This window comes from Gymnoscopelus braueri (assembly GCF_963280865.1).
Source record: "Gymnoscopelus braueri genome assembly, contig: SCAFFOLD_344, whole genome shotgun sequence".
Classification (NCBI taxonomy): Eukaryota; Metazoa; Chordata; class Actinopteri; order Myctophiformes; family Myctophidae; genus Gymnoscopelus; species Gymnoscopelus braueri.
Window position 1 is genome coordinate 4,050 of NW_027660527.1, and position 25,951 is coordinate 30,000.

Sequence of the window (25,951 nt, forward strand, 5' to 3'; positions counted from 1 at the left end):
TGTGACATCACTATCACTGTCTGCTGCCTGGTCTGACTCCACCGTTACTGTCAACTGTTTTCTACCCAATAAAATGACATCATCCCCTTCCTACCTCTCATCTGTTATTCATTATTATTATTATTATTATTACTAGTATCATGATCATCATTACTGTCATTGTTATAATTATTATAAGGCAAATGGAGAATGTTGCCATTCATGTGATTGACAGTGAAATGGATTCATGGTGAACTTTACTGAATAATAAAGGTGGTGTATGTAATATATATATATATATATATATATATATATATATATATATATATATATATATATATATAAATAAATAAATAAATAATATGGACAATACAATTCAATAAACTCACAGGTGACAAGTGCAAATCAATCATCAATCACCAGATCATTGGTTCTGACAACCTTTTTTATACTATTTTTCTGAAAATAAATTGTTTAGGAGGCCACAAGGGGGCGGTAAACTCACTTCTCCCGTGGAAAGGTAATGGCATTCAATGCCTACAGTTTTCTTTTCCCTTTATCTACTCTGTACATAGAGGGTTTTATATGTGTTGATGATATTGTATTTTGGTGTTATTTTTTATGATGAATTGAATATAGGACCACAATGGCAACAAGTCCCCGGGACATCCTTTCAGCTCAAATGTCTGACTGTACCTCGTGCTGTTTAGATTTCTGTCTAATAATGTATTCATTCAATCAATGTCATTTCTTTGTGTATTTAAGTTTTTGTCATATCGGCCCCTGTGCAACTTTTGTTTACAAGCCTAACACAATAGCATCCTTAATCCCAATTAGTTGTAGGACAATTATTAATAGTCAATAATAATCATTATTATAATAAACTTTATTTGTATAGCACCTTTCATTACATGAAATGCAGCATAAAACAACATAACCAAAAATATATATACATTGCAAAAAAAGGCAGTGAATCAGGCAAAACAGTGAGGACATGAATAACAACACAGAGATCTAAAAATCAACTAAAAGCAAGCGTGAAGAAGTAGGTCTTGAGCTGTGCTTTACAGCTATCCACAGAGGCTGCCTGTCTTAGGTGTAATGGGAGTTTATTCCAAGCCGTCGGCCCGTGGAAGCAGAATGCTGCTTCACTGTGTTTTTTTATATGTCATTGTAGGCACTTGGAGCAGGTCAGCACTAGAAGACCTGAGGGGGCGTTTTGCAACATATCTGGGCAGGCAGTCATAGAGGTAGGAACTAAGGTGCCAGACCATTTAGAGCTTAATAAACAAGTAAAAGTATTTTAAAATCAATCCTAAAAGCAACCAGGAGCCAATGCAGTGAATGTAAAACTGGAGTAATATGTTCCCTCATCTTAGTTTTAGTTAAAACTCTGGCTGCCGCATTTTGAACAAGTTGTAATCTGTCAGTTGTTTTCTTTGGCAGGCCAGAGTAAAGGGCGTTGCAGTAATCAAGCCGAGAGAAAACAAAAGCGTGGATCAACGTTTTTGCATTGTCCAACGACAGATAGGCTCTGATTCGCTCAATATTTCTAAGATGAAAGAAGGCAATCTTGGTAACATGATTAAAGTGTGTATTAAAATTCAATTCAGGATACATAATAAGTAGGCAGACTAATGTGACCCTTCTGTATTTCTGTCAGGTTGGGTTCCTGAATGATTATTGAGTTGACACGGATCACTCCAATGAATTGAATGACTGACAACAGGAAGTGATGCCCATGATAGTTTCCCCAGTAAGCTCCCTAGGGTAACTTGTGAATTACCCACAGTTCATAGCGTTGCAGGCAGCATTAAATGTGGGGATACCAGGGGAATCCTATGTCAATCACTAAGTATGACATTTAGCCATAATGCCTGGTTAGAATGTCAACAAGCAACAGCTGCTTTCTCACCGTTCTCAAAGAGAGACAGAATGGAGGAGATAGTCAAAAAAAAAAAAAGGATACAGCTAAACACAGCTAAGTGTCATGAACTCCTCTTCAAAGTGCTGTTCCATTCATTTTATACCATTTGGAGTCCTTGCAACCTCTCACCCTCAAGCTCTTACCAGATGATGTCACTTTAGTCTGTTCAGGGCTCGAGGGTTTAAGGGAGGGAATTGGAACTGGGCCAACAAGGGTCTCCTTAGGAGAGAGAGTCAGCAGGAAGACTGTTTTCATGTAGAACTTTCAAAATAAGAGTGTTGTCCTGAACCTGAACCTCCTCCACACGCCTCACTCTCCTCTCTCCTCCTCCTCAGCAGCTCCCTCAACTCCTCCTGTAGTGTTCTGGGAGAGGAAAGGAAAGGAAAGGAGGGGAGGGGAGGGGAGAGGAGAGGAGAGAGATCAACATACATGATGCTCAAATTTCAGCTTCAGAAACCCGCCTACCAGTGACATCATCTTAGTTTTTTCAGACAAGATTTCCAATGTTTGTTTTTTTTTCATTTGTATTAACGCCAGAACAATGGCCTCTATTATAGCATGCTAACTTTCCAGGAATAGAAAGCCTGCAGTTTCTATTAGCTTGGATTCTCCATCGATGATGTCACTGGTAGGCGGGTTTCTGAACTGTCCACAGCCCTCCTCTGAGACACAGAGTGAGTAGACAGAAATGGCACCATAATTATAATGGGTGAAGTGGTCCTTTAAGCTATAGCTGATTAGTAGGTGAGTTAACTGTTTAAAGGTTAGTTGCTAGTTATTTGGTCAGTGAGTTGGTTAGTAGAAAGGCTAAGTTAGCTGATGAACTGGGTTAGTTGGTTAGCAGTGCAGTAACTTACTGCACTACTAACCAACTAACCCAGTTCATAGTAAGCTGGTTAAAAGTTGACTTAGTATTGTAAGTTGTTTGGTTAGAAATTGTAGCTGATTAATAGCTGAGTCAGTTGTTAAATGCTTAGTTGGTTAAAGGTTAAGTTAGTTGTTATTAGATTGGTTGGTCAGTTAGTTGGTTAGTTTACTCAGGATGTTAGCTGATTGGCTAGTCATTTAGTTAGTTTACACAGGATGTTAGCTGATTGGCTAGTCATTTAGTTAGTTTACACAGGATGTTAGCTGATTGGCTAGTCATTTAGTTAGTTTACACAGGATGTTAGCTGATTGGCTAGTCATTTAGTTAGTTTACACAGGTTGTTGGCTGACTGGCTAGTCATTCAGTTAGTTCCAATAATGTACCTAATGTGTTGTTTGGCCTCCAGCAGACAGGTGGCGCTGTGTTCAGCTCTACATTCCATCTCCTCCACCTCTGTCTGGGTGCAAATCAACATCTGCTTGGCCTCACTAGCCTGAACATAGTATATGACACATTCAAATATAATTATTTATTATGAATGTGAACATAGTATGGTAAAAAATATTTTAAACTAGTCCATATACCCGGCGAATCTATATGCAGACTTTTGCACTCGGTATGCATAGTTTAAGTTTTAGCGGTGTGTGGTGCGACAACCAGAGCATACAGAGTGGAACTGGAGCGAAACTCGATCCCTATTCCTTTTTTCAGTAGGGCTAAGATGGCGGCATCATCCAAAAGTGTAACAATATAATTATTCGGGATGGCACTTCCACACTCATTTTGTGTACAAAGTAAAAAGGACAGGTGAGCTAACGCAACCCTGAGGTTCTCCAGTATTCAAGGTTCTGGATTTGTTTTTCACTTTGTTTTTGTCGTTATGCACATTAATTCCTCCATTACATTACATTACATTACAGTCAATTAGCAGACGCTTTTATCCAAAGCGACTTACAATAAGTGCATTCAACATAGGTAGGGAACGGAACTACTAATCACCATAAGTATTAAGTGCATTCTCTTCTAAAACAAGCAATAAGAGCACTAAAGTAAAAGTGCAATATATCAGCTACCTACTTTAATAAACAATTGGGACAAAGTAGGAAAATCAAATGACATCAGTGTCTCTGCTGTCCTGACATCAGTGTCTCTGCTGTCCTGACATCAGTGTCTCTGCTGTCCTGACATCAGTGTCTCTGCCGTCCTGACATCAGTGACTCTGCCGTCCTGACATCAGTGTCTCTGCTGTCCTGACATAAGTGACTCTGCCGTCCTGACATCAGTGACTCTGCTGTCCTGACATCAGTGACTCTGCTGTCCTGACATCAGTGACTCTGCCGTCCTGACATCAGTGACTCTGCTGTCCTGACATCAGTGACTATGCTGTCCTGACATCAGTGACTCTGCTGTCCTGACATCAGTGACTCTGCTGTCCTGACATCAGTGACTCTGCCGTCCTGACATCCGTGACAGTTCACTGCTGTCGTATACTGACTCACCTGCCAGTGAGGAGCCCCCACCAGGAGGACGTGCAGTGACTGATATCACCCCCCCCCCCCCCCCCCCCCCGCCCGTATAGATGCTAAACAAACCTGGTGGATTTGAACCCACAACCTCCGCGGTGGTGGTCATCCACTGCGCCACCCTCTGGCACTCTGCATTCTAACAGAGTGATATTAACACTGACCTTTTGTGTACAGTGTGTGTGCGTGCGTGCGTGCGTGTGTGTGTGTGTGTGTGTGTGTGTGTGTGTGTGTGTGTGTGTGTGTGTGTGTGTGTGTGTGTGTGTGTGTGTGTGTGTGTGCGTGCGTGCGTGTACACACCTTGTGTGTAGTTTCCAGCAGACATGTCTGTGCGTCCAGCAGCAGTCTGTCTGTCCGTCTGAGCTCTGCTCTCCTCTTCAGCAGAGTGACTTCTACACACACCAACTCCCCCAACACACACACACACTGTGGACTGCGCGCGCGCACACACACACACACACACACACACACACACCATCTTTGAGTTCATATTTAACTAAATAAATTCTCAAACGCACACACACGTGTGCGTGCACATTGTGTGTTATTTAGTGCAACACCTAGAGGTTGTGAATAGATATCATATTAACATGTTAACTTTGACATCACTAATATTTGTGTGTGAAATTATAGTTTTGTGTGTGTGTGACGTGTGTGTGTGTGTGTGTGTGTGTGTGTGTGTGAGTGTGTGTGTTAACCTCTGTGTGTGTTCTCGTTTCTCCCTCTTCCTCTCCTCTCTGTCTCTCTCTCCCAGGACACAACAGCACCTGCCTGTTTGCTGCGCACGCACACACACGCACACATGCGCACACGCACACACTTAACATCTTTGAGTTCATATTTAACAAGAAATTCTCAAACGCACACACACGTGTGCGTGCACATTGTGTGTGTGTGTGTGTGTGTGTGTGTGTGTGTGTGTGTGTGTGCACACACATGTGTTTATGTGTTTGTGTGTGTGTGTGTGTGTGTGTGTGTGTGTGTGTGTGTTAGTGTTAGTGTGCGTGCACATGTGTTTAAGTGTGTGTGTGTGTGTGAACCCACCATGTCTCTACAGAGTGGTGTGTCCTCTGGAGCAGACAGAGGAGCCTGACTCTCAGCTGGCCTGGCCGAGAGGCCTCGGTCTGGGGCACGAGACGACGGAGCAGCCCCTCCTCCTCCTCCTCCTACTCCTCCTCCTCCTCCTCCTCCTCCGTCACTCCATCCTGGAGGACAGGAGAGGAGATAGCTTAGTTTTTAATCATTTAAAGGACATTGACAATGTTTCCATTGTGGTCTTGTGTATTCAATTCATCAAAACATCTAAAGACATACAATACTATACAAGAGATCATCAGTACTAGGAGCAATAAAGGTATATTTACAGAGAAACAGTAGGGGGCGCTGTGTCCACTGGGAACGCCTTTTGATGTCCGTAGTGCTCGCATGCAGCGTTTATTAACAGAGACTATGTTCAAACTGATCAACCGTTTCTGTGCTCAAATGTCCTGATTACTACATTAGCACAAATAGCTACGCTGAACCATTGTCAACAGGCTTCACGCGTGTGTGTGTGTTAACAATTCAACGTCGGATGGTAAATAACCAGGATCAAAAGATCCAAAAACGCTGGATGTTGGTAGAACTGAATCACTACATACTCGGGCGCTGGGAAGAGGAGAGCACAAGGCACAGGCCTTGTATGTTTGCCAATAGTTCATCTTTTTATGTTTAACCCATTAAGACCTGGAACTGTGTCATTTTTAGATTTGAGCTAAAAAGTATTATTTTACACTTTGGGCTATTCAAAAATAGCAGATCTACAAGCTCATAGCGCGGCACTCGGTGCCGCGCTACGAGCTTGTAGATCTGCTATTTTTGAAAAATCGTGAAAATGTGTCCAAATATTTGAATATATATATTTTTAAAGCGAACATTTTTAACTCAAATCTTTGCTTCTGGGGGGTCCCTGGAACAAAATATTTTGATGGGGGGTCCGCGGCCAAATACACATAATTTTGGGGGTCGTTGACATGAACAAGATTGAGCACCACTGATATAGAAACATACGTTTTTCAGAAAACTGTTGAGATTTAGGAGACGCGTAGAATCGGCTTCAGGTCTCAATGGGTTAAATCAATAACCTACTTTCATACTTGCATAAGAGCCCCAGCACGGTAGTGTCGATGAGCAAACAATATATACTACACGCTGCTAGATTAGCACCCAGAGCTACTGCAGATCAGAAGAGAGAAGGCACGTTTGTTTTCTACGGATGGCAGCGTTTGTTATGGTTCACTCCGCGTCTCGCTTTGATCGCACCACAGCAACTATTTGCGCTCGCACCCAAACTATATGTTGAGGTCGCATTATGCCACCAAAACAGAGGCTACATTCAATCAGTGGTGGAAAAAGTACTCAAATTCTTTACTTAAGTAAAAGTACCAATACTGCAATATAAAAATACTCTGTTACAAGTAAAAGTCCAGAATTAAAAATTTACTTTAGTAAAAGTACAAAAGTATTGGCATCAAAATGTACTTAAAGTACCAAAAGTAAAAGTACTAAATATTTGAAAATAGCCGATCTACTTGTAGATCGGCTATTTTCAAATAGCCTATGTATAAAATAGGTTTAAAGTGGTTAATTTATATCTGAAAAGTAACTAGTAACTAAAGTTTTCAAGTAAATGTAGTGGAGTAAAAGTACAATATTTGCCTCTGAGATGTAGTGGAGTAGAAGTAAAAGTATTGGAAATTGGAAATACTCAAGTAAAGTACAAATACCTCAGAATTGTACTTAAGTGCAGTACTTAAGTAAATGTACTTAGTTACTTTCCACCACTGCGGAAGCATACATTGACTTTGACTGCATTGACGACTTTGTTTTTGTTTATGACATATACACAACGTGCGTGCGTGTGTATACCTGTGTGTGTGTGTGTGTGTGTGTGCGCGTGTGTGTGTGTGTGTGCGTATACCTGTGTGTGGGTGTAGAGGGGGCATGTAGACCCAGTAACCCCCTCCCGCGGATGGCGTGTCTCTACAGCGCCCCCTCCCCTCTGGAGAACAGAGGTACTGCAGACAGGGAGACAGCAGGAGATGTTGTGAGAGGCAGTGATGGAAGAAGTACTCAATACCACAATATAATATACTTTCTACTCGATTAAAAGTACCAACATCACAATATAATATACTTTCTACTCCATTAAAAGTACCAACACCACAATATAATATACTTTCTACTCCATTAAAAGTACCAACACCACAATATAATATACTTTCTACTCCATTAAAAGTACCAACATCACAATATAATATACTTTCTACTCCATTAAAAGTACCAACATCACAATATAATATACTTTCTACTCCATTAAAAGTACCAACACCACAATATAATATTTACTTTATTTAAAGTATATTTACTATAAATATACTTTCTACTGAACTCATTCAGTGCCAGGCTTATTTCAAGCTTGTTGATCCCTGTGCCAGGATTAGGCTATTATTTTACCTTTTCAATTGGTCACAGAGTGTTTGTCTTCAGTGTGATTGATCCCCTGATGGTTGCTAATCACTGAGGTGATTCAGGTGTGGTTTCACAAATTGTCAACGAGGTCATTGTGACCTCGTTGACATTTGTTTTCTGATGTTTGAAAGTGGCATGTCTCACTCAGAAATACAGTGTTTACAATGGTAGGAAAATTTTGATTATTTTCTCCGTTAATTTTTTAACATTGAAGTGGATGGAAAATGTTCTAAGGTATTGGTATCAAAACATACTTTTTATTTAGCGCTCACGCTCATTATGCAGAATGTCCCATTTCACAATCATATAATCATAATTCACAATCACAGAGTTTGTATATCTGCTAGTTTTGGCTCTAGAGAATAGAAAATAAATAAATAAATGCATGTGTGTACCTGTTGTTCATGTGTGTCTATGTGGTCTATAGTAGTGTGTAGTTCACTGAGCTGTTGCGTAGCGTTCAATAAGTGTTTGACAGTCAGCCGTTCATTCTGAAACATGACCCTCATCAGCTCCTGTAGATTACCCACAATCCTCAGCTGCTGATCGCCACACACACACTCCAGGCACAACTACACACACACACACACACACACGCGCACGCACGCACGTACACACACACACACACACGCACGTACACGCACACACACACACAACACACACACACACACACGTACCCGCACACACACACACACACACACACACACACACACGCACAAGCACACGCACGCACAAGCACACACACTTAGTATTAGACATTAGGATTAGATATTAAAGGTAAAGTAAGTGATTTTATGTTGTCGTTACAATAAGTGTTAAAAAGCTCTAGATTGTGATAGTTGTAGTCATTGTGTGACCTTTGACCCCTGCCCTCTGACCTGCTCCAGCAGCGTGTCTCTGTCCTCCTGAACGGCCTGCAGCCGCTTCCTGTTCTGTTCCAGCTCCGCCCCCCGATGATGCAATTCTGCCCCCAGATGGATTAGCTCCTCCTCTTGACGCTGTAGCTCCTCCTTCAGATGGTTTAGCTCCTCCTCTCGACACTGTAGCTCCTCCTTGAGATGGTTTAGCTCCGCCTCTCTGTGTATATCTGCAGACCGCTGTAAGAGAAATCATCCACGATACGTTGACTTAAAGGACAACTTCACCCATTTTCAACCTTATCTTCATGTAATTGGTCCTCACGAATGCTCATTATAATATGGCACCATTTCTTTTTTTTCTATCCCACAATTTTGTAATCCATTTTACACCCAGTGCCAATGCCTAAGCTTGTAATCCTGGGCGCTACTCTCCCTCTGCCAGCCTGGGCCCATGCGAGCTCATGCCTCCTTCAATGCATGAGGAGCTAGCAAGCCGCTTCTTATCACCTGACAGGGGGGAGTTTCCCCGGTAGGATGTAGCGCGTAGAAGGAACACGTTATTCCAACCAGTTCCTTTCCCCTCCATCAAGCGCCCCGGCTGGCCAGGGGGAGGCAGCATAGAGACCAGGATTACTGCATGTTTTTTTGTGAGGGTACCTACCCTAGGGCAGTGTTTATCAACCTTTTTTGTGCCAAGGCACACCTGGCATAGCCAAAAAATCCCAGGGCACACCTAGATATACGGTATATATATATATATATATATATATATATATATATATATATATATATATATATATACGGCGTCGGTATATCTATACACACACTAGGGGTGTGCCGATTTTCACGAAACGATACGATACGATATTGGGCACACAACTTCGATACGATACGCACTTTTTTATCATGAAAATATATGGGGGAGAAAAAAAGCAAATGCAAACAAATATTTCTGTTTTTGCATTATTCAGACATGCAAACTTGTAGCTTTTCAGCTTCCACTACCCGTTTTTAATCCAAATAGGGCAATAGTGTGACACCTGACCCGAAAAAAAACAGCATGTTGTCACCCTTTTCACCTTGGGGCTGTTTGCATGCCTGATTATTATTATTGTTTAAATTATATTTTTTCAAACCTTCTTCAAACGGCGCGGCACACCTCAGCAGTAGCCCCGGCCCAAAATTGGGACGTTTGCCAGGGTTGATATACACTGCCCTAGGGAACACGGGGAGAACATGCAAACTCCACACAGAAAGGCCCTTTCACCAACCCCACATATGGCACCATTTCTGTCTACTCACTCTCAGAGGAGGGCTGTGGACAGTTCAGAAACCCGCCTACCAGTGACATCATCGGTAGGCAGGTTTGGTCATTTCAAACAAGATTTCTAACTAATGAAAGAACAATGGCTTTTCAGCATGCTAACTTTCCAGGAGGGGAAAGGCTGTAGTGTGTGTGTGTGTGTGTGTGTGTGTGTGTGTGTGTGTGTGTGTGTGTGTGTGTGTGTGTGTGTGTGTGTGTGTGTGTGTGTGTGTGTGTGTATGTATGTATGTATATATATATATATATATATATATATATATATATATATATATATATATATATATATATATAGTGTTTTTATCCTTTTATTAGAAGGATAAACAAATTAAAAACATACAAAATAGCAGGTGTTCAAGCTCACAGCGCGACACGAAGTTACGCACTGTGAGCTTGTATATCTGCTATTTTTTAATAGCAAATGCGGAGATCTAAAATGACACAGATGCTTTCCCCGGTTTTAATGGGTTAAGGTATGTCATGGTATCTTCTCTTACAGACTGACCGTGCTGTTTTGAACATGCCTCAATGCATTCTGGGATTTCTTCAGCTTGGTTCGGACTCTCTTCAGATCCTCCCGTAGCTCCTCCTCCTCCTCCTGCTGTGAGTGACAGGACAGACGGCCAATCAGCTGCTGACTGTGTTGCTGTCGTATGGTTGTGGCGAGGTCAGACACCCGCAGCAAAACGCTGTCCAACAGCTCACCATGGCAACTGCAGAGAGAGAGAGAGAGAGAGAGAGAGAGAGAGAGAGAGAGAGAGAGAGATTTCACCAACCAATCCTAATTTTGGGCATGTTTTATATGTATTTATATTTTCGTATTTGTTGTTCATTGTATAATTAAAGTTAGATGTACTTTTTATATACTGAAGTTTACTATACTGTGTATATACTTAATTTAAATGGCTTATCTATTAAACACTCGATCATTGATATGCATCCAGCCAGGTCGGTCATTCCTATGTTAATTCACGCTGTTGATACGCTTTTGTAAGCGAGGTGCGAATGGTTGTTTTTTATCGATACGCGAGGTCTGTCCATGTGCTCACGTGCACTCTTTATGAGGGGACACCTTCGCTGTTTCACCCGCGTTTGGTTAAAATTTATATCGAGTGACATTGCAAACTTTGCAAATAACTTCAGTTTGCACCGTGTCGGTTCCATTACTGTTGTTGTGCAGACTGTTGTGCAGACTGTTGTGCAGACTGTTGTGCAGACTGTTGTGCAGACTGCCAAAACAGTGCCGTTTCCCTCGCTGCCAAGAAGAAACACAACAGAACAGATCTTCAGGCAATCAATGCGCTGCGGTCGAGACGCGCTGTTAGCTTGTAGATCTGCTATTTTTGGCGAGCGAATAAAATAAAAGTATAAATGAGGGTATAGAACTGTAAATCATAGAATGTGCACTCACAGAGTGCATATTGCCACAAAATATTGTAATTGTTGTGTTAGGTGTGTAGCTGTGTGTGTGCGTGTTGACCTGTGTGTTGACAGCTTGTCAACCAGTTTCTCCAGCTGAGCCTCAATCTTGTGAACATCACAGGACTGGTTGCACTGGTCTCTGGACTGGTTGCACTGGTCTCTGGACTGGTTGCACTGGTCTCTGGACTGGTTGCACTGGTCTCTGGACTGGGTGAACTGGTCTCTGGACTGGGAGAACTGGTCTACCTGGGCCTGGAGGTTCTGGACACACTGTTGGAGAGAGAGCTTCTCAGCCTGAATGAACACACACACACACACACACACGCACACGCACACACCAGAGTTACTGTATGGCATGCTGATCAAAACCTAGCCGGTCGAGTGTCTGTAAACAGAAGTACCGCTCAAAGGAGTTAGGTTGAGGGTTTACAGATTTGTTTACATTCCATCGTGCATGAAACACGTGTTGTGATTGGTCGAAAAATATAGTTTCCGGGGGAAGTACATGACATTTTTCTCGGAGATGATAACAGGCTGAGAACTAGCCTAATGTATGTTAGAGTTCTCAATTTCTGCCTGAGCCCAACACGGCCCGACCTGGGCCAAAAATGTACACTAATTGAATAATAATAATAATAATAATAATAATTCTGTTCTGTCAATCGGTCTGTGTGTATTGATTAATCAGTGTGGTGTGGTGCTGCGCTGACAGTACATGCTGATTACATTACTAAAGGTTTCACAGCCAAGCGCCTCTGACGCGCGGAAGGCAGACAGAAGAAGCCTGATTTGTACTTCGTCTCATGGTGGTGCCTGTCTGTCTGTCTGTCACGCACCAAACCCAGAATAGGGCTTACAGATAAATTACAGGCAGCAGCAGCGAGCAAGACCGAGAGAGAGAGAGAGAGAGAGAGAGAGAGAGAGAGAGAGAGAGAGAGAGAGAGACAGAGAGACAGAGAGACAGAGAGAGAGAGAGAGAGAGAGATGGGTGACAAACCACAGGGATATAACAGTCTACTTTAGCCTGTTTTGTTTGTGGTGCGCAACTTGTTTTAAATCCTGTTTTATGAAAATGTGAAGTTGCCATTTCGCCAACTATTATATTTGAGTCACTGGCACTGCCTACTGGCGACTGTCTCAGGGCTAAAATCATGGTAATTGATAGGGCCAGGCCCAGTTATGGCCCAGTTCGGGCCGGGCAGGGACTTCATTTTCAGGCCCTTTGAGAACTGTAATGTTTGGTCACATTTTATGGGTAATTTATCACAGATAAAGAGGACACCGTGACAGTCACAGTTCTGGTGTTGTGCTTGGATTGGTTCCCGTTCCATATAGTACCTGGTGCTGTGCGGTGATTGGTTCATGTTCAGTTACAGTACCTGGTGCGGGGATTGGTTCCTGTTCAGTTATAGTACCTGGTCCTGTGCTGTGATTGGTTCATGTTCAGTTATAGTACCTGGAGCTGTGATTGGTTCCTGTTCAGTTATAGTACCTGGTGCTGTGCTGTGATAGGTTCATGTTCAGTTATAGTACCTGGTGCTGTGATTGGTTCCTGTTCAGTTATAGTACCTGGTGCTGTGCTGTGATTGGTTCATGTTCAGTCATAGTACCTGGTGCTGTGCTGTGATTCGCTCCAGGTCCTGCTGGTTCAGAAGTAACTGGCTCTCCAGGTCCAACTGGTGCTGACGGCTCACAACCTGTCTCTCTCTCAGAACCTGGTTCTCTCTCCACAACACAGACAGCTCTGAGCGCGGACCGCCTGCATCCTGCACAGACAGACAGACAGACAGACAGACAGACAGGCAGACAGGCAGACAGACAGACAGATGAGTCTCCAGGTTACATTGTGTCCTACCTGTCTGTGTGTCCTACTGCCTGTCTGTGTGTCCTACTGCCTGTCTGTGTGTCCTACCTGTCTGTTTGTCCTACTACCTGTCTGTGTGTCCTACTACCTGTCTGTGTGTCCTACTACCTGTCTGTGTGTCCTACTGCCTGTCTGTGTGTCCTACTGCCTGTCTGTGTGTCCTACCTGTCTGTGTGTCCTACTACCTGTCTGTGTGTCCTACTACCTGTCTGTGTGTCCTACTACCTGTCTGTGTGTCCTACTGCCTGTCTGTGTGTCCTACCTGTCTGTTTGTCCTACTACCTGTCTGTGTGTCCTACTACCTGTCTGTGTGTCCTACTACCTGTCTGTGTGTCCTACTGCCTGTCTGTGTGTCCTACTGCCTGTCTGTGTGTCCTACCTGTCTGTTTGTCCTACTACCTGTCTGTGTGTCCTACTACCTGTCTGTGTGTCCTACTACCTGTCTGTGTGTCCTACTGCCTGTCTGTGTGTCCTACCTGTCTGTGTGTCCTACTGCCTGTCTGTGTGTCCTACTACCTGTCTGTGTGTCCTACTACCTGTCTGTGTGTCCTACTGCCTGTCTGTGTGTCCTACCTGTCTGTGTGTCCTACTGCCTGTCTGTGTGTCCTACTACCTGTCTGTGTGTCCTACTGCCTGTCTGTGTGTCCTACCACCTGTCTGTGTGTCCTACTGCCTGTCTGTGTGTCCTACCTGTCTGTGTGTCCTACTACCTGTCTGTGTGTCCTACTACCTGTCTGTGTGTCCTACCTGTCTGTGTGTCCTACCTGTCTGTGTGTCCTACTACCTGTCTGTGTGTCCTACTACCTGTCTGTGTGTCCTACCTGTCTGTGTGTCCTACTACCTGTCTGTGTGTCCTACCTGTCTGTGTGTCCTACCTGTCTGTGTGTCCTACTACCTGTCTGTGTGTCCTACTACCTGTCTGTGTGTCCTACCTGTCTGTGCGTCCTACTGCCTGTCTGTGTGTCCTACTACCTGTCTGTGTGTCCTACTACCTGTCTGTGTGTCCTACTACCTGTCTGTGTGTCCTACCTGTCTGTGTGTCCTACTACCTGTCTGTGTGTCCTACCGCCTGTCTGTGTGTCCTACTACCTGTCTGTGTGTCCTACTGCCTGTCTGTGTGTCCTACTACCTGTCTGTGTGTCCTACCTGTCTGTGTGTCCTACTGCCTGTCTGTGTGTCCTACTACCTGTCTGTGTGTCCTACTGCCTGTCTGTGTGTCCTACTACCTGTCTGTGTGTCCTACTACCTGTCTGTGTGTCCTACCTGTCTGTGTGTCCTACTACCTGTGTGTGTGTCCTACCTGTCTGTGTGTCCTACTACCTGTGTGTGTGTCCTACTACCTGTGTGTGTGTCCTACTACCTGTGTGTGTGTCCTACTACCTGTCTGTGTGTCCTACTACCTGTCTGTGTGTCCTACTACCTGTGTGTGTGTCCTACTACCTGTGTGTGTGTCCTACTACCTGTCTGTGTGTCCTACTACCTGTCTGTGTGTGTCCTACCTGTGTGTGTGTCCTACTACCTGTGTGTGTGTCCTACCTGTCTGTGTGTCCTACTACCTGTGTGTGTGTCCTACTACCTGTGTGTGTGTCCTACTACCTGTGTGTGTGTCCTACTACCTGTCTGTGTGTGTCCTACCTGTGTGTGTGTCCTACTACCTGTGTGTGTGTCCTACTACCTGTGTGTGTGTCCTACTACCTGTCTGTGTGTGTGTCCTACCTGTGTGTGTGTCCTACTACCTGTGTGTGTGTCCTACCTGTCTGTGTGTCCTACTACCTGTGTGTGTGTCCTACTACCTGTGTGTGTGTCCTACTACCTGTGTGTGTGTCCTACTACCTGTCTGTGTGTCCTACTACCTGTGTGTGTGTGTGTGTCCTACTACCTGTGTGTGTGTGTGTGTGTGTGTCCTACCTGTCTGTGTGTCCTACTACCTGTGTGTGTGTGTCCTACTACCTGTGTGTGTGTGTGTGTGTGTGTGTGTCCTACCTGTCTGTGTGTCCTACTACCTGTGTGTGTGTCCTACTACCTGTCTGTGTGTCCTACTACCTGTCTGTGTGTGTGTCCTACCTGTCTGTGTGTCCTACTACCTACCTGTGTGTGTGTCCTACCTGCCTGTGTGTCCTACTACCTGTCTGTGTGTCCTACTACCTGTCTGTGTGTCCTACTACCTGTCTGTGTGTCCTACTACCTGTCTGTGTGTCCTACTACCTGTCTGTGTGTCCTACTACCTGTCTGTGTGTCCTACTACCTGTCTGTGTGTCCTACTACCTGTCTGTGTGTCCTACCTGTCTGTGTGTCCTACCTGTCTGTGTGTCCTACTACCTGTCTGTGTGTCCTACTACCTGTCTGTGTGTCCTACTACCTGTCTGTGTGTCCTACTACCTGTCTGTGTGTCCTACTACCTGTGTGTGTGTCCTACTACCTGTCTGTGTGTCCTACTACCTGTCTGTGTGTCCTACTACCTGTCTGTGTCCTACTACCTGTCTGTAGTTTTGTAGTACCTTGCCATGGCTCTCCACACCGTCCTCTCGCACATGGACAACAAGCTGCTGAAGGACAAATATGTACGTATGCTGTTCGTGGACTACAGCTCAGCATTCAACACCATTGTCCCAGCAATACTTGACAAAAAGCTCAGACACCTAGGGCTACACCCAAGCATGTGCGACTGGATACAGGACTTCTTGTCCAACCGACATCAGGTGGTGAGAATGGGCAGCATCACATCCGACCCCCTGACCCTCAACACCGGAGCACCCCAGGGATGCGTGCTGAGCCCTCTCCTCTACTCCCTGTACACGTATGACTGCATAGCCACACATGTCTCCAACACCATCATAAAGTACGCGGACGACACGACAGTGATAGGCCGAATCGTCAACAACGATGAGTCTGACTATAGAGAGGAGATCAAATCACTAGCACACTGGTGCCGCGAGAACAACCTCTCTCTTAACGTCGACAAGACCAAAGAACTGATCGTGGACTTCAGGAGACCGCGGAGAGACCATGCGCCCATCCTCATCGACGGTGCTGCAGTGGAAAGGGTCAGCGAGTTCAAGTTCCTCGGAGTACACATCGAGGAGGACCTCAAATGGGAGACGCACTCCACACACGTGAGGAAAAAGGCTCAGCAGCGACTGTACTGGCTCCGCCGCCTGAAGAAGCTCGGAGTAGGACGTCGCATCCTCAGGCTGTACTACAACAGTTCTGTTGAAGGCATCCTAACAGGCTGTGTCACGGTCTGGTACGGGAACTGCACTGCCCGAGAAAAGGTCAGCCTACAACGAGTAGTGCGATCGGCAGAGCGGATAATGGGAATCGAGCTCCCAGCGCTCCAGGAACTGTACAAAAAGCGGTGCGTGGTCAAAGCCAAGCGCATCATCAAGGACAAGCACCACCCAAGTCACAGACTGTTCAACCCCCTACAACGACCGCGACCGGGCAAGGGGCTCTACCGCAGTATCAAGAGTTCCACTACCAGGTTTTGGTGTAGTTTCAATCCAGCTGCTGTCAGAATGCTGAATGGGGCATAAGCCTGGATGAGTTCAGCAGCCTGACAGCAGGCGGCGCAGACTTTTCTGGCTCTTCCTGAACACACCTGTGGATTATACCAGGGACAATGACTTGGACTTTAGCCCCCCCTCGGACACACCTGTGGACTACACCAGGTACAAATGACTTTTTGTTGCACTCCCTCATGGAGCTACATGCGGATTATACTAGGGTCAGTCCACTCTAGGTGGACACCCACTGACCTTTTGCACCTTAATCCCTTGTATAACGCACTGACTTTTTTTGGGTCTTTTTTATTGTGCTCCTTTTCCTCTAAGCACCTTAACGTCCATTGTCTATCATGCACAGTATAAGTATAACATGCACAGTATACAATACATTGCTGCTATGCTCAGGCACCTTAGTTTAGTTTTTTTTTTAGTTTTTTTATTATCTCAGGTAATTTGTAAATATGTAGATAACTTGTCTGGCCTTCTGTTGCTCTCTTGTTTTGATCTCCTTCCCACCTGCCCCCCACCCTCTTCTTCTCCCCCCCCCCCCTCTTCTTTCTATGGAAACTAACGTTGCGATGGGAACGATGTACAAAAAAGAATTTCACCCACTTTTTTACCTTGTAAACCTGTGATGTGACAATAAAACTGATTCTGTGTGTCCTACTACCTGTCTGTGTGTCCTACTACCTGTGTGTGTGTCCTACCTGTCTGTGTGTCCTACTACCTGTCTGTGTGTCCTACTACCTGTCTGTGTGTCCTACTACCTGTCTGTGTGTGTGTCCTACCTGTCTGTGTGTCCTACTACCTGTCTGTGTGTGTGTCCTACCTGTCTGTGTGTCCTACTACCTGTCTGTCCTACTACCTGTCTGTGTGTCCTACTACCTGTCTGTGTGTCCTACTACCTGTCTGTGTCCTACCTGTCTGTGTGAGTTGATGGTGTTTTCCAGTACCCTGCAGTGTGTCTGCATGTCCTGTAGTTGGCGCTGTAGTGTCCGTTTCTCTGATTCCAGGATGTCAGCCTTCTGCTGGGCTCTGCTGGCCTGGAATCAGTTTTAAACATCAGATGAATTAACATATCGCTGTTGTCGGGCAGAAACCATGTATCTCCAAGTTTCATATTTGTACATTTTATTTTTTTCCGTAAATTAAAGCCCTTCTTCATCATACAAGAGTGTTACACTAAAGTAGTGAAAATAGCCGATCTACAAGCACACAAAGCCTCACGATATACAGATTTATTGAAAATGGATTTATATGCTGGATGCTCTGGCATCCAGGGAGTGTGTGCACACACACACACACACACACACACACACACACACACACACACACACACACACACACACACACACACACACACACACACACACACACACACACACACACACACACACACACACACACACACACACACACACACACACACACACACACACACACACACACACACACACACACACACACACACACGGGTTCAAATCCACCGTGGTGCATCCGGCTTTGTGGGGCGTCTACAGGAACACAACTGGCCCGTGTTCGGGGGAGGGAAGCCGGGCGAGGAGGAGGAGGAGGAGGAGGAGGGGGAGGAGGAGGGGGAGGAGGGTGATAATGGTCATTGCATGTACTCTTATGGGCTGGGGGGGGGGGGGGGCACCTGTCAGCGGGGAGTGTTGGGCGGGAGGAGTAGGACGAAGGCTCTACGTCCTCCTGGTGGAGGCTCCTCACTGACAGGTGAGTCAGTAGGAAACAACAGCAGTGACAACACAGACATGTGTGAGGAGGAGTTAATTAGCATAACGACTACATTGGGGAGAAAAAGGCTACTCTAAATAAAATAAAAACTAAAAAAATAAGGGTGTTTCTCAGTGGAGTGCTAAACCCAAAATCCAGCAGACAGTAAGTGTTAAAAACAGGAGTCAAAATCCCCATGTAAAGTCAATGGAGGACATAGTACTTTTTTAAATGTCATTTTATTGCCACACACCAATAAAATGTTACACTTACTCTACGTGTTTCGGTTTAAATCCTTCATCAGAGCATTAATATCACATAGATTTAACTCAATTTACAGACAGACAGACAGACAGACAGACAGACAGACAGACAGGCAGGCTACCTGGTCTCTCAGTCCTCCTAGATACTCCTGCAGTCCAGAAATGATCTCCTTTAAATCTCTCTGGAGGAACTCGTTGGCTAAGATCTGACCTGAGAACAACAACACAGATAATACAATAGACTCTGTGCACAGCAGCCATATTGGAAAGAAATTGGGCCTCTTCCCTATAATTAAAGATTAATAATTTGGGATGCACTGACATATCGGCCACATATTGGTATCGGACAATATTTGCCACTATCGGTCAATATCGATATCGGGAAAAAAAATTGTAATGTTTCTTGCATCAAGGCAATTATGTTGCACAATTATGTGAAGAATCTTAACAGTCATTTCTTATAATGAAGATGTATTTGTTTCCCTGGCACAAAAGGGGGAAATAATAACACCAAAAACTGAATAAATAAACAAATATCTGTATCAGTATTTGCCATCGGCTAAATTGTTATTGTAAACATCGGCATCGGCCAAGAATGTCCATATCGGTGCATCCCTAATAATAATAATAATGTTTTAATAATGTTTATTGTAGGAACAAACTTTACAGTATCACCCGTATTGCCTCCAAAATCATCGGACTTCCCATACCCACACTTGCTGATATGAACAATAAGGCCATCACACGCTTAGCACTTTCAATAACAAATGACACTGATCATCCCCTGTATCGCTACTTTGACCTCATGCCATCTGGTCGGAGATACAGAACCTTAAAGTGGAAAAAGGTTACTTTTAGCAGGAGTTTTGTCCCCTCAGCCATCGCGGCATTAAACCAACTGCCCCGTCCATAGGAGGGTTTTCTGTGTACAGTGGGGACCACATGTCTTTGTCTTTGTGATATGTTGTTTTTTGTTGTTATGTTGTTCTGTTGTTTTTGTTGTAACGAACAGACCTTGTGAAGACAATTTTCCCCTTGGGGACAATAAACATTATATCGGTGCATCCCTAGTTATAATATATCTAGAGGACGGAATGCCCCGCCCCCAGCTATTCATTTCAATGAATGAAAAGTTGCTCACTGGCATTTGAAGCACCTGGAGGAACGCTCTACCTCCGCATTTGGGCACCAAATTTGGGTGTCTTGAGCACCAAGCAGGCACACTAGGGTTTCAAACGGTAGAAGCAGGCGCAGTGGCGTTTTAAATGTATTGTAATACCAGATTTGACCACCTGGCTCTGGGGGCTCGGGTCAGACAGAGTCAGGGTTAGGGCTGTCACGATTACACATTTAAGTTGACGATTAATTGTCACTCAAATGACTGCAATTAACGATTTAATTGTGTGTTTGGCCGTTGGACACATTGGAACATATGAATACAATTTAAATAAACTGTTTGCCTTTTAGGCTTCGTAATCCAAGATTGCACAGGGCAGATATGACAAATAACTTGAATATACAAAGAAACTATTAACATTAATATGTATTACATTTTTTTTTTTAAATAGCAGAAATAGCTGATCTACAAGCTTACAACGCGCGTTGTAAGCTTGTAGATCTGCTATTTCTGCATATTTGAAAATGTGTGAAGATTTTTCAACATGTAAACGATGATGACAATTATGTAAAATTATTTGTGATTATCTCAACATAATTGCTATTAGACGATAATGTAATAATTGTGACAGGCCTAGTCAAGGTGCTGATAATTGTTCATGTTGGCTCACTGTAAACACTCTGCTACACCAGTGGGTCTCACTGAAACACTCTGCTACACCAGTGGGTCTCACTGAAACACTCTGCTACACCAGTGGGTCTCACTGAAACACTCTGCTACACCAGTGGGTCTCACTGAAACACTCTGCTACACCAGTGGGTCTCACTGAAACACTCTGCTACACCAGTGGGTCTCAAAGTGTGGTCCAGGGACCCCCATGGGTACTTGAGGAGGTTCCAAATGGCCCCTTACGGGTGTGTAACTCTGAGAGTGTACAAATGGAACTAAATGGACCCGTACGGGTCCATTTAGTTTCATTTGTACACTCTTGTGTCATTCTTTGTGACGCCCACCCAACGCCAATTTTAATATAATATAATAATGAGGATCTATCATTGGCTGGTTGTTTCCTAAACAATGGCTGCGATTGGTCGGCTGGCCTCTTACCGTTGGTCAGCTGTTGCTCCAACTCTTTGATCTCCTGCGTCTCCATGGCGATGCGTGACAGCATGTCGTCAAGACGACCGTCCAGCTCCTGCTGTTTCCTGTTCATCGTGGCTTCTGATTGGCCCTGCTGGGGACGGCACAACATCAACCAATCAACAAATCACAGTTTTTTTTACCGCTGATCCTATTGGCTACATCAGACACAAAGGACAGAGAAAAGAGCCAATCATGTTGCATGCAGGTGTCAAACCCTCCTCACAGCTCTGTCCAATCACCAGACACCAGGAAGTCATTTCTCTAATGCAGTGGTTCTCAACATAGACATATAAAGGTAGACGCCTCCTCTGGCTCTGAAGCGTCTGTATGGCGGGCATAGTGTGGCACCGAGCTTGTAGATCTGCTATTTTTGAAAAATCTTGAAAACTCATGCAAATCATTATATATATATTTTTTTTTTTAAGTGAACATTTTTAACTCAAATCTTTGCTTCTGGGGATTCAACAACATTTTTTTGAGTGGTTCTTTTTCAAGTTAAGGACCACCCGGTATTTGGCCCCGGACCCCCCCCCCCCTCTCAAAATATTTTGTTCCAGGGACCCCAAGATTTTTAAATATATTTTTTTATTAGTTTAGAGTAGCCAATAATTTTTTACCCCTTTTTCTCCCCAATTTAGTCGTCATGACAATTAATTCCTCTCCTCACACATCTCTGTGTTGTCACTGCTGTTGTTTCCTACTGACTCACCTGTCAGTGAGGAGCCTCCACCAGGAGGACGTAGAGCCTTCGTCCTACTCCTCCCGCCCAACACTCCCCGCTGACAGGTGCAGCCCCAGCCCGTAGGAGTACACGCAATGACCATTATCACCTTCCTCCTCCTCCTCCTACTCCCCGCCCTGCTCCTCCTCCTCCTCCCCGCCCGGCTCCTCCTCCTCCCCGCCCGGCTCCTCCTCCTCCTCCTCCTCCTCCTCCCCGCCCGGCTCCCCCCCCCACCGAACACGGGCCCGTTGTGTTGGTGTAGACGCTGGACAAAGCCGGATGCACGGCGGTGGATTTGAACCCACAACCTCCATGGTGGTGGGCAGTGACTTTACCACTGCTCCATCCCAGAGCCCGGGACCCCCAGATTTGAGTTAAAAATGTTCGCTTTGGATTGTTTTGTTGAATTGTTCTGATGTATTTTTTTTTGTTTTGATGTTTTTAATAGTTTTTTGTTTTTGTTTTGTTTTGACCATGTACAGCACTTTGGTCAGCTCGGCTGTTGTAAATGTGCTATATAAATAAAGTTTGATTTGAAAAAAATATGTATATTCAAAGATTTGCACAAATTATCATGATTTTTCTCAAAAATAGGAGATCCCACGCTATGAGCTTGTAGAGCTGCTGTTTTTGAATAGCCAAAGAAACAAAAAAAACACTGTTTTGAGCTTGTAGATCGGCTATTTTTGACAAAGAGATTTGCTGTAGAATAGATGGAATAAAGCTGTCCGAGTTCAGTTGTAACTCTAAGACTAGAGGGTTTAAGTTAAGAGGTTAAAAGGGATAGTTCACCCAAAAAATAACTTTTTTCCTATGGGTTAGTCACCCCATGGAGACTTTTGAATTGATGGATGTTTTTGGTTTTTGTCCCATTCCTAAGCCAATAATTTGTCATTTTGGGGGTGAAATATCCCTTTAATCGATTATTGTTATGCTTTTGGAAAATTGTTGGCAGTAATGTAAAATACTGATAACTAGTCATGTAAACACTCCTTATTACATGTAGCCTAGTAAATTCAATACATTTAAAGAGATAGTTCACCCTCAAAATCAAAATGACTTTTTTTTACTGTGGATCAGTCACCCCATGGAGACTTGAATTCATGGATATTTTTTTAGTTTTTGTCTCATTCCTAAGACAATAATTTAATGAGCGGCAGCGGTTCCGGTAGGAGACACAAAGAGTCTCCTTTGTGTCTCCTACCGGAACCGCGCTGCCTACCTACTAGTCCGCTGGTCATCAAATGATTGGCTTAGAAATGAGATAAAAACTAAATAATATCCATGTATTCAAGTCTCCATGGGGTGACCAATCCATAGAAAAGGTAATTATTTGGGTGAACTATCCCTTTAAGGATGACATAAATACACCAGAATACCTTGTTTAAAAAATAATATATATCATTTTGGACCTTTTCTCTCTTATAGGGGCTGGAGGAACCAGATCCAACCTTGAGGAACCAGGAATCGGTTCCATCACATTTGGACAGTGGTGGAAAGTACATTTACTGTACTTAAGTACAACTTTGAGGTATTTGTACTTTACTTGAGTATTTCCAATTTCCAATACTTTTACTTCTACTCCACTATATCTCAGAGGCAAATATTGTACTTTTACTCCACTACATTTACTTGAAAACTTTAGTTACTAGTTACTTTTCAGATATAAATTATGATATAATGAATCATACATTAACCACTTTAAACCTATTTTAAACCTAGGCTATTTGAGAATAGCAGATCTACAAGCTCACAACGCGTTGTGAGCTTGTAGATCTGCTATTTTCAAATATTTAGTACTTTTACATTTGGTACTTTAAGTACATTTTGATGCCAATACTTTTGTACTTTTACTCAAGTAAATTTTTAATTCTGGACTTTTACTTGTAACAGAGTATTTTTACATTGCAGTATTGGTACTTTTACTTAAGTAAGGAATTTGAGTACTTTTTCCACCACTGCATTTTGAAACTGAGTTTTTTTTATCACACTGTCAGAGCTGGTATGAGGACTTACTGTCTGATATGATGTTACAATGACAAACCTTTCATGTTCAAGGACCAGCATAACTCATAACTCATAACTCATGTCTCATGTCTCATGTCTCATGTCTCATGTCTCATAACTCATAACTCATGTCTCATGTCTCATAACTCATAACTCATAACTCATGTCTCATAACTCATAACTCATAACTCATGTCTCATAACTCATAACTCATAACTCATAACTCATGTCTCATAACTCATAACTCATGTCTCATGTCTCATAACTCATAACTCATAACCACATGGACCCTTCACTACTCTATTCACTGAGTGGCAGAGAGAGGAGAGCAGCAGAGAGAGGAGAGCAGCCAGCCAACCAATCAGATCACAGTATTCTCAGAAAGTCCCTGAGTGATCATAAACATGTTTATCATAGAAACATGTTAGGTTAGACAGACAGACAGACAGACAGACAGACAGACAGTAGGGTACTTACCGTTGTTCAGCTTCTGCTTCTCTCTCACTTCCCCTCTCTTCTCTCCTCTCCTCTCCTCTCCTCCTTAAATCTCTCCTTCCATTTCTCTTCCGCTCTCCCTGCCACTCGTTTTACAATCTCTCTCTATCTCTCTCTCTCTCTCTCTCTCTCTCTCTTTCTTTGAATCAACACAGGAAGTCCCTGGCCAATAGCGTGGGTGGGGCGGAGTCAGACTTGGTGTCAGATTTTTAAAGAGACAGTTTGTGTTTTTTGATAGAATTACAACATGGACCATTCATTCATTCATTCATTTCCAGGCCGAAAGGCATGGCCGAGATTATATTTTGCACCTGTCTGTCCGTCCGTCCGTCTGTGTGTCCATCGCCCCCTCCGTCTGTGGACAGCTAATCTCCGGCACCGTTGGCATGATCGCAGCAAAACTGTGCACACACACTCCCTGGATGCCAGAGCAGAACCTCTATTTTTCACTGTTATAGCGCCACCAGGAGTCCGCTTTTTGCAAAACACATTGTTTGATGGTACTCCTACAGATTTTGTCCAAACATCACACATATCGGTACACAGTATCTCTATAGTCATTAAACAAAAAGGGTCTTTCAGATTTCTCATATTCCATCCTGATTGGCTAAGATTGGCTTCCAAAGTTTGTAGGAGTGCTCCGTTTTCAACAAAATGCCTCAAATCATGAACACAGCATGCTATTTCCGTGAAATGTTTGCACACATATTCTCACTAGGCCAAGGAAGAAATGCCACTTGAAAGTTTTCAAATCAGCCTTGTGGTGGCGCTATAACAGACCGATTTGTGTTTTTACCTATAACTACACCGATCTGCATAAAACTTTGTATGCGCACTCTCTAGAGGCCAAGGAAAATCCTTTGGCCTGCATTTTTCACATCTGCCTTTCATAGCGCCACCAGGAGGCCGACTTATGTCAAACACATTTTTGGATATTACTTTTTTATCCAAATAGTCATGTGATCCTGTAGACCTACAAATGGGGATGGGACTGGCGAGGGAATTAGAGATAGAAATCATGGGGATGGGACTGGTTAGGGAATTGGACCTACAAATCATGGGGATGGGATTGGCGATAGAATAGCGATTTGCAAAACAATTTTTTTTATATTAGTTCTACAGATTGTGTCCAAAGATCACGCACATCCGTACACAGTATCTCTACAGTCATTAAACAAAAATAGTCTTTCAGATTTCTCATATTCCATCCTGATTGGCTAAGATTGGCTTCCAAAGTTTGCAGGAGTGCTCCTTTTTGAACAAAATGCCTCAAATCATGAACACAGCATGCAATTAGATTTTTTTTAAAGACGGGGTGCCGTGATTTTCAGTGATCCCCCCCCCCCCTAAAACATAATCATCAGGTATTATATGGTTATATATTTCTAAGAAAAATAAAAAGGGAATCAAATAATATATAACTAGTGTATTATACAGTATTGTAATGAACTGTGTATTGGAATGAGCACGGCAACATTTGGCGACAGCAACACTTTTATTTGTGGCGATCAACACAAAACCTCCAACCAAGCCACACAACAACACATAATATAACAAAATGAATACAAATCAATGACATTTGTCACAATTAACAGGTAAATCCCTCCAACACATTTACCACATATGGCAAATAATAACGCAATTAATAGGACAATTAAAAAAATGCAGACTTGCCCAGAGGCATGCTGGGAAGT

At 43.6% G+C, this 25,951-nt stretch overlaps 1 protein-coding gene across 1 annotated transcript; it reads right to left on the reverse strand.

The window, feature by feature from the left end:
• Window positions 1–910: 910 nt before the first annotated feature.
• On the reverse strand, window positions 911–24,324 carry LOC308081478 (uncharacterized protein). Its single transcript, XM_080457849.1, has 15 exons — window positions 24,240–24,324; window positions 20,999–21,125; window positions 18,897–18,985; window positions 17,698–17,820; window positions 13,021–13,176; window positions 11,469–11,704; window positions 10,494–10,701; window positions 8,686–8,904; window positions 8,203–8,379; window positions 7,257–7,353; window positions 5,342–5,502; window positions 4,996–5,075; window positions 4,598–4,730; window positions 3,158–3,267; window positions 911–2,269 (listed from the first exon to the last, which is right to left on the reverse strand). Exons 2-15 carry the CDS (start codon window positions 21,102–21,104, stop codon window positions 2,158–2,160), a joined length of 2,007 nt encoding a protein of 668 aa, XP_080313975.1. The 5' UTR covers window positions 21,105–21,125; window positions 24,240–24,324; the 3' UTR covers window positions 911–2,157.
• Window positions 24,325–25,951: the final 1,627 nt, after the last annotated feature.

Excerpts from the sequence above, each read along its gene's own strand:
- LOC308081478 (XM_080457849.1), bottom strand. The coding sequence starts at position 21,104 with ATGAACAGGAAACAGCAGGAGCTGGACGGTCGTCTTGACGACATGCTG. Across the intron at positions 4,731-4,995 it reads AAACGAGAACACACACAGAG|TCCACAGTGTGTGTGTGTGT; the intron begins GTTAACACACAC and ends GCGCGCGCGCAG. Across the intron at positions 3,268-4,597 it reads TGCTGGAAACTACACACAAG|GCTAGTGAGGCCAAGCAGAT; the intron begins GTGTGTACACGC and ends TACTATGTTCAG.